This window comes from Mytilus californianus, unplaced genomic scaffold (assembly GCF_021869535.1).
Source record: "Mytilus californianus isolate M0D057914Y unplaced genomic scaffold, xbMytCali1.0.p SCAF_12, whole genome shotgun sequence".
NCBI classification, from domain to species: domain Eukaryota; kingdom Metazoa; phylum Mollusca; class Bivalvia; order Mytilida; family Mytilidae; genus Mytilus; species Mytilus californianus.
The window spans coordinates 51,643,640-51,658,717 of NW_026262604.1; the positions used below are offsets into that span (position 1 = coordinate 51,643,640).

At 32.1% G+C, this 15,078-nt stretch overlaps 1 protein-coding gene across 1 annotated transcript; it reads left to right on the forward strand.

Moving 5' to 3' along the window:
- The first annotated feature begins 5,088 nt into the window (after nucleotides 1-5,088).
- Nucleotides 5,089-14,604, forward strand: LOC127721973 (perlucin-like protein). The gene is made up of 4 exons (XM_052228823.1): nucleotides 5,089-5,198; nucleotides 6,208-6,302; nucleotides 8,808-8,910; nucleotides 12,620-14,604. Exons 1-4 carry the CDS (start codon nucleotides 5,129-5,131, stop codon nucleotides 12,862-12,864), a joined length of 513 nt encoding a protein of 170 aa, XP_052084783.1. The 5' UTR covers nucleotides 5,089-5,128; the 3' UTR covers nucleotides 12,865-14,604.
- The last annotated feature ends 474 nt before the right edge of the window (nucleotides 14,605-15,078 follow it).

Consider the following 15,078-nt stretch of genomic DNA (forward strand, 5'->3'; position numbering starts at 1 on the left):
GAGTGCCCGGAGAAAACCACTGACCTTCGATAGGAAAACTGACAATCCTAGTCAATTAAGATTGGAGTCATACTATATCGAAGATCAATAAATAAAACTATTCTGCATATTTTAACACGATTTTGACTTATGGATATATGAAAGAGTATTAAGTAATTAAATGATTCGCATTAGTGATTTTATTAATTGACATATCACTAGGATCGATAAAATGACATTGTAAATGTTAAATTCATCATGGATATATCAATTCAATTCAATTCTTTATTAACCAAATGTTTTACAAGACAAGACAAGACAAGACAAGACAAGACAATATTTTATTTAAGTCTCACCTCTTCATTATATAAAACATACAAATAGTTAATAAAACAACATCATAAAACATACAAGAGCCACTCTAAAAAGAGTTATGAGAGACTATCTAAAATGTATATACATTATTTACACTGAAATTAGCTATATAAAATACATTTTCTTTTCAATAAAATGTCATTGCAGATTTTGGCAGTATAAAAGTACATATTTTCATCTGTGAATAAAAATATAAATTTATCGTCATCAGACAATTGCATAAAATAACATTACAACATATAGGTACATGTATAATCAATATATACTAAATATAGATTACAAAAATATACGATCATGACAAAACAGACAGAAGTATTAAATACACAAAAAATAAATACTTATAAATATAATTCCAAAAAGCAAATATATGTAACAAATGAATTACAAATCAACTTACTGAAAACAGTCATTTCTGAGCTTCAGTACTCTAAATATATATTTTCCTTAGTTGCACAAGTCTAGGAATATATATAACCCATAGAGATAGATATAACTGGACCTTTTTAATAATCCATCTAATTGGCAGTGTTTGATTTAAAGTCGTGAAAGAGATTAGAGCAATGGGCGGATCCTTGCTTTTTTATCTTACTATAATAATAATTTACAAGATGCTGAGATGACCAAGTGTTGGTCGATGTTTCTCTGTTGCCGTAATACTCTATTTTCCGTTTGTTTGTTTGTTGATAAGATAAGATAATTTTATCAACCTATCATGGTGCCCAAAATTTGAGCTATACAATCAAATGAGTTACAAAATAAAGCACAGTAAATGATTAGAATGATCAGAATGATTAAAGTACAATTAAACAAAAACATGTATACACATTAAAACAAAGTAACATAATTATAAACCATGTTATTGACAAAACATTAAGTTATTTTGGAAGCCACTGTGACCTGGAGAAATTACATTTCTTAATCAATTTATAGCCCTAGGCCTATGGGAGACAACTCCTGATCGATTTTATTATTATTTTTTTCAATTTTTTCAAACAACATTGATATTTTCTAAGAGTTTCTTTCGTTCTTCAAAAAGGGAGTGCAATAATTTAGATAAGTTTGAAGTAACAAACAAATCTTCAGATGAAAGAATCCAAACAAATTTCATTAATCAGATAACTTAAAAATTTTTTTAATTTAGAATTTAAATTAGACAGATGTTGAGATCTTGTATCTTTAAGAACAGGACACTTTAAATGGAAATGTAAATATTGTATAATCGAAGATCATACATAATTCATGATTACAAAATCACATTGCTTCCTCCGGGACTCGAACCCCGGGCCTCTGTGTTCAAAGTCTGAGCTCTAACCGACTGAGTCAAAGAAATACTTCTCTATCGAAACCGCTTACGCCTAACTACGTATCTACTAGTCAAGGGAAACAATCCTGTCACAAGTATCCTTAGATTTTTAAGACCAACCTACCAGGCAAAAAACTCATTTAGATGGCATTATGTTGCTGGGATGCTGTATCATTAACATAGAATACATTCGCGCGATATCTTTTTGCGCCAAAAATGAACTCATTTGCGGCACAACTTATTTGCGCTAATGCTACTTCTGCGCCACTCCATTTTAAAAACTACAGGTATCATTTGTGCCAATAAAAAATCATCTAATTGCGCCAATTTAATGAATGTATTTATTTTTACTTATACTATATATATATATACATATATAATCTCAACTAAATGATTGACTTCCCTCCTCCTTTATCCGGGCTTGGGACCGTCAGTTTTCAAATTTTTCTTTTCTAAATGTTCTTCGTCAATTTTGAAGAGCTCTGAATTAATTATTTTAGAAGGTCGCTCAGATAACATATCAGTTGCTCTTTGTTTGCATGCTGTTCTCAAAATCTGTCTTTCTAGTTTCTGGGTATTATTTCCATGTATATGATTTAATTTCCCACTCAAAATAACTGTACAAGATTCATCTGTAAATAGCATAGCACAACACGACTTAACTGTAGGATAAGTGTATCTGTCATATGCCTTCTTAATTCGGGTAAAATTGAAGTCATTGAAAGCTCCATTTCTTTACATTTGGACTTCAAGATAAACGTTGTACTTGTTGAATAAATTATATATTGTTTTCAATGTTTTTGGTTTCATTCATTTAGATATTTATATAGCGCTTTTACATTTGGCATCCATTGTCTCCGTTTAAATCAGTTCACAAACTAGAACAAGCTTTTGGTCTGCATCCCCGAATCTCCAGCAGAATTGCTCCTGCTACACTTTCCTCTATTAAGAGAGTTAATGAACAGCTATATGTAAACAGATTAAATTACAAAAGTTTGCAAAACAGGATGACAAAATATAATATTACAATATGTACCATAACTATAGTTATGTAATCATATATTACCAAAGAAAATTTCAGGAAAATTTGTCTCACTAACGATGGTTCATGCACTAGCACGTTAACGAATCGTCGTTCTCATCAATCTGCTATATTCAGCCTCACAGTGTGCAACCTGTACGCTGCAAAGCTTTAGAAAACTGTCGGTGTCGATATATTGACTGTTGTTACGTGCTTGCCCAAAAGAATGCAATTAACTGTTCATTGTCGTATGAATAAAGTTCAACAGATAACTGTAATGGCCATGTTTAGTTATGAACTCCCACCACACATCTCTGATTTATTATAGTACATGTTACATGTATGATATAGGTAAAAAATATACAGGTAAATGTGGCGCAATTTGATTCCATTTATTTGCACAATTAATACCATCAGAAAAATAGAGATTGGCGCAATTGATACCTTTTCAAAGCTGTAATTTGCGCAAATTGATTCTGCCCATACTTTAAATCTTGTTTTCCACGATCGATGTATACAAGTTTGTATTACATGTAACAGTGGAGTATAAATTAACTATATATGTCAAAAGATATTACTGTTTTGGATGTTATGATGTATTTAATTGACGAAGATTAGATAGACACATAAATACGAAAATATATATAAACTTCTTTACATAATGTTTAATTCAAGTGACTTTAATATTTCTTGTTGGAATTTAAAAAAGAACGAGTTTACGCCATTTGTATAGACAAAATCCCAATAAATCTAGTTCGTTTGACACTAATTATGGTATCAGCAACTAAAAGAGGTGTTTCCACCGACACTAATATTCGGATTATAGTTCTTCATAATCTAATTATGTTCATGTACGACCACGCGAGTTAATATAGGTCTGAATTTTAATCAGATTGTGTTCTTCCATTTATTTAGTCCCATAGTTTTAATCTTCATATGTAGAGTTAACACAACATACTATGAAACCAGTACAGGAAAAGCTCTTTTTGAAAACCTCTTTAATTCCCCGTTTGTCTCTGGTGGATACACGAAGTTGTCTTATTTACAATCGTAATATATCGTTTTTTTTTGGTTTTCATTTAAGGGTTCGTTGTTCGTGCTGTGTAATGCAATAGAATGTGTCCCCATGCTTTTGCTTTCATAATTTACAGCTTGTGTTTGTTTGCTTGTGAAATAGCTGTCCCTTTTCAAATCTAATTTTCACATGTGTGCCATTTGTATACATTTATTACCGTGACACACTCGTCATTTGGTCTTTGGTCTCTGGTCAATAGTTATCTCATTGACAATCAGACCACACCTCCTTATTTCTATATGCGAATGGCCAATAATTTAAAATGAGGGGCACTCCAGATGCAACCATAAGATTAATATTCTAATGCATGCATTTTTTTCTGCTTTACAAAAAAATTAAAAAACCTGACATCTGTACTATATTGTTAAAAATCCGAAGGTTGGGGCAAGGTTGGTTTTTAAGCTACAATGAGAGGATGTACCGGGCGTAGGAACACCTTTTGAAATGCCATAGAAATTTCATTTTCAGACTTCTACCTCAAAACGTGGTTGTTCCAAATACATTTCGCTATTGATACTTGACGTCACACTCGACTAAGTGGCCAAAAAAAACCTGCACAATTACGGACAATAAATTAAAAATCTGCATATTTACTGACAAGAAAACCCTGCACAATTACGGACAATAAAATCCTAGAAGTTCACAGTTACCGGCTAGAAAAAAAACCCTGCATAAACATGGTTATTGTAAGATTTGCCATATGCATTGATATGGATTAAGAAATGGTTATAGCTGCAGTGACATTTCATATCCAAGCAAAATAAGATGTTCAGCTTTCAAAGAATCACCATTCAAAGAGAAACATGTATATTTAAGGCAATGTTTACTTGTATTTTAAACTGTGTGACATTCCTTGATCTGGTGCAAACATTTTTAATGGAATTTGTATCTCTGGATTTATAAATGATACATACCGGTATTTATTTTTCGATATTCATCTGTTGTTCAATGAGCTCTACATGTAAATGGAGACAAATTTCATAAAATCCAGAAATACCGGTAATCTATCGAGGACAATAACACTGTCTCCAATAATTAAAAATATTGGGTCAAATACGACAAAATACATCTCAATGACCTCATAGTCACGAAAAGGAAAAATTATGTCATTGAACAGATGTATTGCAATAAAAAATATTCCGTATCCGCAAATGATATAAAACGGTTTATATTTCTGTTTTTTTTTTCGAAGTTTGAGGACAAGTTCTATCCAACATTCTACCTACAAGGAATATTTATTGATTTCGGTTTCAAACTCCAGAAGCGTTAAAAATAATGACCTCCTTGTCACCCTGAAGATAAGTCACACCGGTTCAATATGTAGAACATTTTGCATTCTCATAGAAGTTTAATTTGTCATCGCTATTTGTGTACAATGATAGGTGAACGTCAAATGGGTCGGTATCTTTTGCCGATGATTTGTTTTGTTTATCTTGCTAAAACAGGTATGTATAATTGTAATTAGTAAACGTAGAAGATAAGTATGATTATATAAGAGGAGATGTCGGATATATATGTCAACAAGACAACAACCTTAACGTAAGTCGTCATGCATTCCCGGTCATATTTTAAACTGTCGTAAATTAGTATTAATCAAATAAAGCTATATTATAAGGATGAACTTGTGGTAGCTGATGCCTTTTAGAATATAGAGACATATTTAATAGTGTCAGACCACGGTTTTACTAATGTCATAAAGTGAATCAGTGTCATTTTAGATTTTAGACTATTTTTAACGAAGTATCAAAGTGAATAACTTTTAATATCGTCCGTGTACAATAAGCCCATCGTATTTTAATATATGCAATTGCGTTTTATACTGGGAAATAACAAAGTGATTTTAGCTGTATAAGTCCGTGTAATATAAGCCCATTGTGTATAATCAAGAAATTGATGTGCTCCTAACCACAGGAGGAAGTTACTGAAAGAAGAAGAAGACTTGTCTGCTTAAAAAAATCCAAGCTCCGATTGTGTTGCCAAAAAGCAACGAACATTAATCAATAATGTCTCGATTCCCAATTGGAAAGGACTGTGAATATGTATATTCTATATATATTATTCTGGAAAAAACGTTGCTTATATATTTGTGATAATATCAAACTAGAGTATGGGTACAATATAGATTACCTGAACTACATATCCGTATAATTACTCCATTTTATCCAATCATCTCATCAATGACCGCTTTTGTTCTCTTTTTCTTTTATTTATGTCTATTGAAAATTGAAATTAATAGCAAATCTTTTTATAGTTTCCGTTGAAGTAATTTACAACTGTCATCATTCCGCTGACCTAGAGCTTCATTTTTTTAGAAAATATATCCTCATGGCTTGCGAGTGATGTTTTTGGCACATGTTTGTGCAACTGCGTGCTACAGCTATATAATGTATAGGAGGCTGTGAAAAATCACCAACTATTTTTTTTTTATATATTATATGGTTTGTTTTATTTCAGCGAGTGGTGCCAATGGCTGTCAAAATGGGTGGGAATCTTTCAAAGACAAATGCTTTCTGTTCTCAGAAGATCAGAAATCTTGGGGTGATGCAAAGGTATTAAAATCTTTTTAATATATACAAATCAGAAGATGATTGCTAATGACACAACTCTCCACCAGAGACCAAATGACGTAGAAGTTAACAACTATATATATAGGTCACCGTACGGTCTTCAACAATGAGCAAAACCCATACCGCATAGTCAGCTTTAAAAGGCCCCGAAATATTTCGACAAATGTAGAACAATTCAAACGGGTAAACCAACGGCCTGATTTATGTTAAAAAACAGCAACAAACGACAATCACTGAATTAGAGTTTTTTTTTTTTGGCTTACTCATAGCTAACGAAGACACGTAAAAACAAGCTGGCGTAGATCGATGTATATTAAAGTCATTTTAGCATATGGTAGCACCGACGTTTACAAAAGTTATCATAACATATGACCACACATAGGTTATTACTATGTAATGGGTAGTAGGGTAGGGAAGAGCTGCTCGAATAGGTCACCATTACCATAAGGTCGAGAAATTAAGATGAAACATATGACAAGGTTGCTGATTAAGTCATATTAAGTATAGAACACTATTTGTTCACAGATGTCACGAAAACCACTCTCGTAAATGCAACAGATAATTGTCAAAACTATTTATAACTCTGTCAAATAGCGTGATCATGATAGCTATAAGTATATTTTTTGTCAAAAAATATATTATATTTAGGTATGTACTTTTGTTTTTCAAAATATATGAAAAGGGTTGGATATTTAATACCTCAGCTGCCCACTTTTACCACAAACGGATAAAACCATTTAACCTTTGAAAACAAAGTAAAAACAAAAATACCGAACTCCAAGGTAAATTAAAAAATGGGAAGTTCATTAGACCTAACAAAATCAAACGTTTGACTATATCAACCAACCGAACGAATAGAAAACAACTGTCATCATCCTGACTTGGTACAGAAATTTTCCGAAGAAAATGGTGGGTTGAACGGGGTTTATAGCTAGCTAAACCTCCCGGTTGTATGACATTTGTTTATAGTTCCGTTATATTGACAAAATAAGGTGAGTAACCCAAACAGACAATAATATGGAACTAAGTGCAAAGAGCAGGGGTTCAAATTAACATTTGGTACTGGAAGGTCCAGGACCTTTGACACTCCAAACTGAAAGGTCCACAACCTAAATTCCAGGTCCTATTTTTACTTGAAATATTTCCTAACATAGTAAGATACAAGTAACAAAATTAATGTGCTGTTGGTGTTAGGTCAACTTGTTTCATTGTCAAAGTCACTGTTGTATAAAATATTTAATAACAATTGTAATTGTCTTGTATATTATAAATTCAGATAATCATTTTTTTTGTTATTGAGGAGGGTGTCACCATGGGTGGGTGTCTTGTCTCAACTATTGGTAATTTATTACTACTTAGTACTTAAACCTTTTTATAAAACAGTTCAAATTCAAAGCTCTTTAAGCAGAGACGTATATACATGTGTATATATGTCTCTGGTTTAAGTGTATCATATCTAGTTGCACTATTATAATGCATTAGTTCCTCTGTGAAAATAAGATAAGAAACTTCCAGATTTGTACTGGTCCTTTAAAATTGAGAAGACATTACCTCTTGGAATTGAAGTAATACGTTTACACTATACAAAAATCTACATGTAATATCAATATTTATTAATGATAAAGAAAATTACTGTCACATTTTTTTGGATTTTGAGATGAAAATTTATGAACTAAAAGTAATTTTGAGTTTCTGTAAAAAAATATTTCCTACTTTTTCTTTCTTTTCAATATATCTTTTGGTTTTCAATTCTAGTGTTTATATTTTATCATCATAGATGTATTTTGTCAACTGCCTGGAATTATTATTTTTTCATTGTATTTGATCGGCAAACCCGGAATTACCCTTATCCGCTCGGAATCGGTTCCTTTTTTTGTTATTTTCTTAATTTCCGGTTTTTATGGCATCCCATGTTTTTCAATGTTGTTTTGTCAGTCAGATACGATTTTACTCGGATTTACACATTACTAGTTGGCAATTTTCGGTATAAAGCTAGCGGTTGAACAAAATGAACAGCGCTGTCATGAATAATAATGATGAAAATAAATTTTGAGATTGTTTGGAAATTTTTGTTTAAAAAGGTCGGCAAAGATTATTTTTATTTTCTTTCAAACCGAAAGTCCGTCGAGCGTAGCTTGTAACCAAAACGAGAGTCCGACTGCAAAAATGGAAGGTCGCGGACCTCGGACCACCGCTAATTTGAACCCCTGAAGAGAAAGCGGAGTGGTTGGTATGGCAATGCACATGTATAATCTAGGCAGGATAATTTTTTTTTTTAACTTCAGTAAGATTTTTTTTTATATATATTTCTATAGATAGTATTATACATTGCATTCTTATTTCAAAACACAAAACAGAAGACCAAAAATACCAAGAACGACACAAACAAATTCAATTTGAGGCTGCTACTTTGGCTGTTCTTCACAGTTCAATTACGAATTCCATACTGCAAACATCATTATCATCAATGTTTCTTTTTATTTCCAGAGCCATTGTAAATCCCTAGGAGCACAATTAGCAGAACTGAAAGACTTTGACACAAATGAATTTGCAAAACATTTTCTCAATCTCAAGTACCTTTTTCATGATGGTGAGAAATATTTGAAATAGTACACTAAGTCTTTATATTGATATTTTTCATCAACCGTCTACGATTCTTAAACTATCTTGTGAGCTGGTCCCTGTATAGCAAGCGGAGTCCCTGTCTAAGGAAAGTAAAAGATGAACATGACGACAATGTATGAGAAAGTCAATTTCTTAGAAGTGCTCTTTTTAGAATTGATGAATTTTATATCAATAATGAAATGTATACCAAGGCAGGAACCTGTAATTCAGTGGTTGTCGTTTTTTGCTGTATATCATATTTGTTTATCTTTTATTGTTTTGTACACAAACCAGGCCTTAAGTTTTCTCGTTTGAATGGTTTTACATTTGTCAAATCGGGATGGTTTCAAAATTGCTATGTGGTATATGTTTTGCTCATTGCTGAAGGTCGTACGATGACCTGTAGTTGCTAACTTCTACGTCATTTAGTTTCTAGTGAAGAGTATACACGTCGCAATCTTCAAAATCGCTTATCTAAATACACTACAATCGCTAATATTTTTACAAATAGTAGCCCTTTGTTAATTTATGTTATCATTGCCATGTTGCTTACTAGTCTCTTCTGTTACCTATTTTAACATAGGACTCGGACTTCTTTTAAACTGAGTTTTGTTGTGCGTATTGCTGTGTGTTTCTTCTACACGGACTAGAAGTATAGGAGAGGGCTGAGATCTCACAAAACGTGTTTAACCCCGCCTCATTTTTGCGCCTGTCCCAAGTCAGGAACCTCTGGCAAATATTTATGTTTAGGGGCCAGCTGAAGCCCGCCTCTGGGTGCGGGATTTTCTCGCTGTGTTGAAGACCCATTGATGGTCTTTGGCTGTTCGCTACTCTTTGGTCTGGTTGTTATCTCTTTGACACCTTCCCCGTTTCCATTCTCATTTTGATCAGATATACCTTCGCTCATCTTTGACATGTTCCTAGTTAATCGGAAACGGTTGAATAGTCTAAAAGACACAGAATAGTACACGAAAGGTCAAACTTAGTTTGTCAAAACTATTAAAATGCATTTTAATATGTAAGTGCAAATTAAACCGAATTATGAATGAGAGCGTCATCGTCTTCGCATTTATACTTCTGTTTTCTGTCCGTCTTCTTAAAAGACGTAATAAATTGATGTGGACAAAAGAAAACTGTTAAAACGCATTTCAAAACCATGACACAATACCCACAAGACAAACACAAGACAAAGATCCAGCGCTTTCATTGGGTCCGGATTGGGTCCTTTATTTCTTTATTATTGAATTGTTTAGACTTATTTATTCTCTATTCTTAATATTTTGCACCCCATTATTCTCTATTCTTTATATTATGCATTCCATAATTCTTTATTCTCTATATTGTGCAACCAATTATTTACTCTTTATTCTTTTTATTTTTGCACCCCATTATTCTCTATCCCTTATTTTTGCACCCCATTATTTTCTATTCCTTATTTTATGCACCCAATTATTCTCTATTATTTATAGTATATACCCTTTATTCTGCACTCCTTGCCCATTATTCTGCAGTTTATGTCCATTATTCTCTATTATTTATTGTTTAATATGTTCTTTATTCTGCATTTGTTGCCCATTATTCTCTATTCTTTATTGTCTATGTCCCATATTCTGCACTTTTTGTCCATTCTTCTGCAATCTCTGGATTTCAATATGAGTATGTTTAGATCAAGAATCGTATACAAGAGACGAATTCAAATTTGAATATTATTTCATTATTATGATCTGGTTGCACATGTATCAAACGGTTGCAATGGACGGAATTTAAAGTAAATCCTTAAACAAGATATTCTCTCATCGTCCAATTACAATCACCAACAGTACAGAACCTTATAACCAACTATTGAGTTGTTGTCCTTTATTACTTCCCCTTAGACAGATGTGTCTTATTATATATGAGGGTCTGCATTCTTTATTTTTTAGGCCATTTTTCCCTATTCGTTATACATTTTCGTCTTGCGATTCTTCATGTACAATCGACAAGAAAGATATCCGATCTGCAAAAATGCCAACAAAAGGGGATTACAATTATTTAACAACCACGTGTGTAGAACATATTTATGTTCTGATAAAAAATTCATCTGCTTTTAAGTAGGTAAGTCTTGTTTAATGAGGGACGCATTTTGCTAATCGCATCATTCTGGAATATTTAGTGAATGTCCTGCGTGAGCTTTGATTTGTTTGTCAAAACCCGTACAAAATAAGTAGTAGGATTCCACCTAGAAACTAGTAGGAATGTAGTAGGAATCTACCTAGAATCAAAAATTATATATAGAAAGTAGGCGGACAGGGAAAATGAACAAAATTCTGACTGGATTTTTTTTATATTCCCGCTAGCAAAATCCTAATTTGTAGCTGGAATTTTTAAAGGCTGTATGGATTTTTTCCTGTTTTGAAAATCTTTAGTGGGAAAAAATATGATTAGATTATTCATTTTTCCTACTACAAGATTCCTACCAGAATTAATATATTCCTACCAGATAATCTTTCTATTTGGAATCTTTTTAAGTATCTGAAACTGGATTCCTGTTTGCTAATGACACACATTTTGCTGTGTTTAATGCAACCAAGTTGGGGGGGGGGGGGGGGGGGGGGGGGGGAAATAATGAAAAGTTGTGTTGAAACACAGTGCTGCAAGGTTCAAACAACTACAATATAGAATGTTAGAAAATATGGCTCATGTAGACTGAAGGTAATTTTAATATTTTTAAGTGAAATTTGTTATATGTCTGCCAAATATATTGAGTAATCAATTAAACAATAGTGCATAATTTTACTCATCATTTGTTCATAACTCTTCGCAACATGTTTGCTAATCTACAAGAACATGTACAATTTCTAGCTTGCATATATTGCAGTTTCCTCATACATTTCAAAAGTCCATTTTTTTTAAAAATGAATATATTCCATGCATTTCCTTTGTTCTTTGTAGTTAAGATTCAAACTTAATTGATTGACCCAGTTGTGTATTTGTTAATCTACACTTACATTTTGTGTATTTTTAGATTCCTACTAGAACATTATTTTCTGGGTGGAATTTTGAAAAATTCCTACCAGGTTTTCTAGTAGGAATTTTATTTTTCTGCCAAATTATTCCTGCTAATTTGCATATTCCAGGTAGGAATATACAATAGGTATTACTACTAAGAAATTCCTGCTAATTTAGATAATTCGGCTATTTTCTGTGTGGATTCCTACTACTGTCTGACTAGAATATAACTCTTTTCTGGTAGGAATTCAATGCAATATTCCTAGTATATTCCGTGTACTTTCTGTGTGGAATATTTCATACAGGAAAGTTGAGATTATTATAACTGCTTATAATTTCAAACTATATGACGTATAATGATTACTTTTGAAATAACTTAATTATACAAAACTGTTAGTTTGTCAGTTAAAACTAGTCAAAGACACTTGGCCTATAATTTAGTATGTCAGACGCGCGTTTTGTCTACATCAGAATCGTCAGTGACACTCGAATCAAAACAGTTGGATAGGTAAATTAAATACGAAGTTGAAGAGCATTAAAAGCGAACATTCCGAAAAGTTAGACAAAAGCCGTCTATGAAGATCAATTTGATTGGCTAAATGACATAGACTAAACACAAGTAACACATGTCATGCATGTAGCTAGAAATTATAGCAAAACATATCAATGACAAAAAATAACAATTATCCAATACATTATTTTTCTAGAACAAACAAGACACAATTTTTTCATCGGTTTATCGGACCAAGACCATACAAATATTTGGAAATGGGCCAGAAGTGGTGAAACAGTTGATTTTACCGACTGGACCTCCGGTGAACCTTCAGGAGGAACAGAACATTGTACTGTTTTATGGGGATACATTGGTTATTGGTGGAATGATGAAGAATGTCAAAAGAAATTCCAGTATATTTGTGAAGCTGATAAGACATTGCCTGTTGTTGGAAAATGATAAGAAAACTTTTGTCCGCTTTGTTTATTTATTGTTTAAATAAGTTTTTTCCGTTCACAAAATCGTGAAGAGTTAACAAAAATAATTAATAAAACGTCAATTAAATTTCACAACCAGGACATGGTTAACTGCAACTAATAATGAAAGAAAATAAAACTATAAAGTTCATGCGTCCGATTTCTGTTTCACCTTCATAAGGAACGCACAAACATTAAGATTTGAAAAGCCAGACACTTATGTTTGGAGCTAAACAACCAAAAAAATAGATCTTAAGGATGTTCGCTACTCTATTTCAAAATAACAACCTTTTCAAAAGACTGTTTTAAATTAATAGTTTTTAAATAAAGAAACTAAAAAAGCAGAAAAAAATGAAGGGTCCGTGTGCTTGTTTTCGAGATATAAGCCATTGAAAAATTTGGCGGGAAATAATTCTTCCTAGGCTTTTCATACATTAAACATTGGCACCCTTTTTCTTTCAAAAATTATGAAAAAATAACAAGGATTTAATTGCATTTTTTCATGTTTTTTTTTAAATATAATTATGTAATAAAATTATGAAAAGAAAAGTAGGGGTTAGCGGGGAATTTTTTTTAATGGCACTACATGGATAAAATCAGAGGATTCCGAATATCTGGCAAAAATTCAAAAACAAGAGGAGCGAACATCCTTAATATGATAGTCAAATACATCTATGGTCATCTATGAGATTTGACCAGTTTGAAATGAATTTGTTTTAATCACGAGATCAAAATCCTGAAGAAGATGACACTAATCAAGTGCAAAATTAATATACTTTTGATTTGTTTTTAAATTGTCAACATATCTACATAAATATACAAAAAAGACATTTAGAATTCTGCGCTTTCAATTGTTGTTTAGGACATTTTATAAACAAAATTGCAAATTTTGGGTAATCATCTCCAATGTTTTCCTGGGTTTATCATACAGCTTTCCTGACTATCGTACCGCAGCACAAAAAATTCACAACTTTTATAGACCCAGGACGTTTAGAGCTTGAAATAATGTTTAAACATATGTAAAATATTGAAAACTGTAGGTTGCTCTCTAGATGTCTTTTGGTTAAGTTTGCTGTCTTATTGACGCATACCACATACATGTATGTCCTTGTATCCTTGCTATACATGTTTTCACTGTGTTAAATGGTTTCTGTCATATTAAAACTTGACATCAGTTTGTTTGACATTTTACCATTTTAAGAAAAACAGGTATCTTTGTGATATATCGACATCTTTTGTTGATTTTGAAAGGCATCGTGGTTTGATTAAAATATAACAAAGCAATGGTATATAAAAAAGTTTTCTTTTGTAATAATGTAGATAGGTATTATACATCAATGTTATAGGCAAAAAAAGTATACAAAAGAAAAAGACTTCTAGAGTTTTTTTTATTATAAAATACAGAAATAAACAAAAGTTGTAATTAAGATTTCTCTCTCAAAACTCATAGTCGTCCTCAATATGTATGAAATATTTGCCACTGGACGTTTAAGGACCAAGAATCAATCAATCAAAACTCATAGCGAGGGAAACAGTTTGCAGTTTCCGATCAAAGTCTACTTTTGTGTTTCCCACTGTGTGCAGAACTAACCATCAAGGTGGCTTGTGCCTCCAAATTCAAATCGGTTAAAGAATTTATTGATGCGATGAAGGCTGTATGTTTATCGTGAAAAACCTTAAATACACAAAAAAAAAAAAAAAAAAAAAAAAAACACAAAAAACACGTGATTTATTATCGTGAAAATTTAGGTTTATAATGAACTTGTCATTGAGTACATAAACATTCCTATCTACAATGTGACCTTTTCGATACGATTTTCATTATGAGAAATAAAAGGACGTACGAGGGCAACACAGTGTGACTGAGGTTGGGCACATTTTCAAACAGAGAAATATTATCGTTCCAAATGGGATTCTTAACAATAAAATGAGAAAATATTTCCTGTATCGATAATTGAAATGAAGTTTTGTCCGTGTTTCTTTTTGCTTGTATCGGCCTAGTGTCTGTTTACGAGGTATGCTTTCCGTTAGATCTATATATTTGTCCAGTGAAGGGTCAAGAGTAATAAACAATTATCATCTTATCGCAACTACATTTTTCATTTACTGTAATATGTAGTTGCGATCTGATGTGAATCAATTAAATAATAAAAAAAATAATTGTCTTACACTATGTTTTCTTTATTTTGTTTTGTTT

What these genes read in the sequence shown, in the direction of transcription:
- LOC127721973 (XM_052228823.1), top strand. Translation starts at nt 5,129, where the DNA reads ATGATAGGTGAACGTCAAATGGGTCGGTATCTTTTGCCGATGATTTGT. An exon ending in TGTTTATCTTGCTAAAACAG is followed by an intron (nt 5,199 to 6,207) that starts GTATGTATAATT and finishes GTTTTATTTCAG; the next exon opens with CGAGTGGTGCCAATGGCTGT. An exon ending in CAAGTACCTTTTTCATGATG is followed by an intron (nt 8,911 to 12,619) that starts GTGAGAAATATT and finishes TTATTTTTCTAG; the next exon opens with AACAAACAAGACACAATTTT.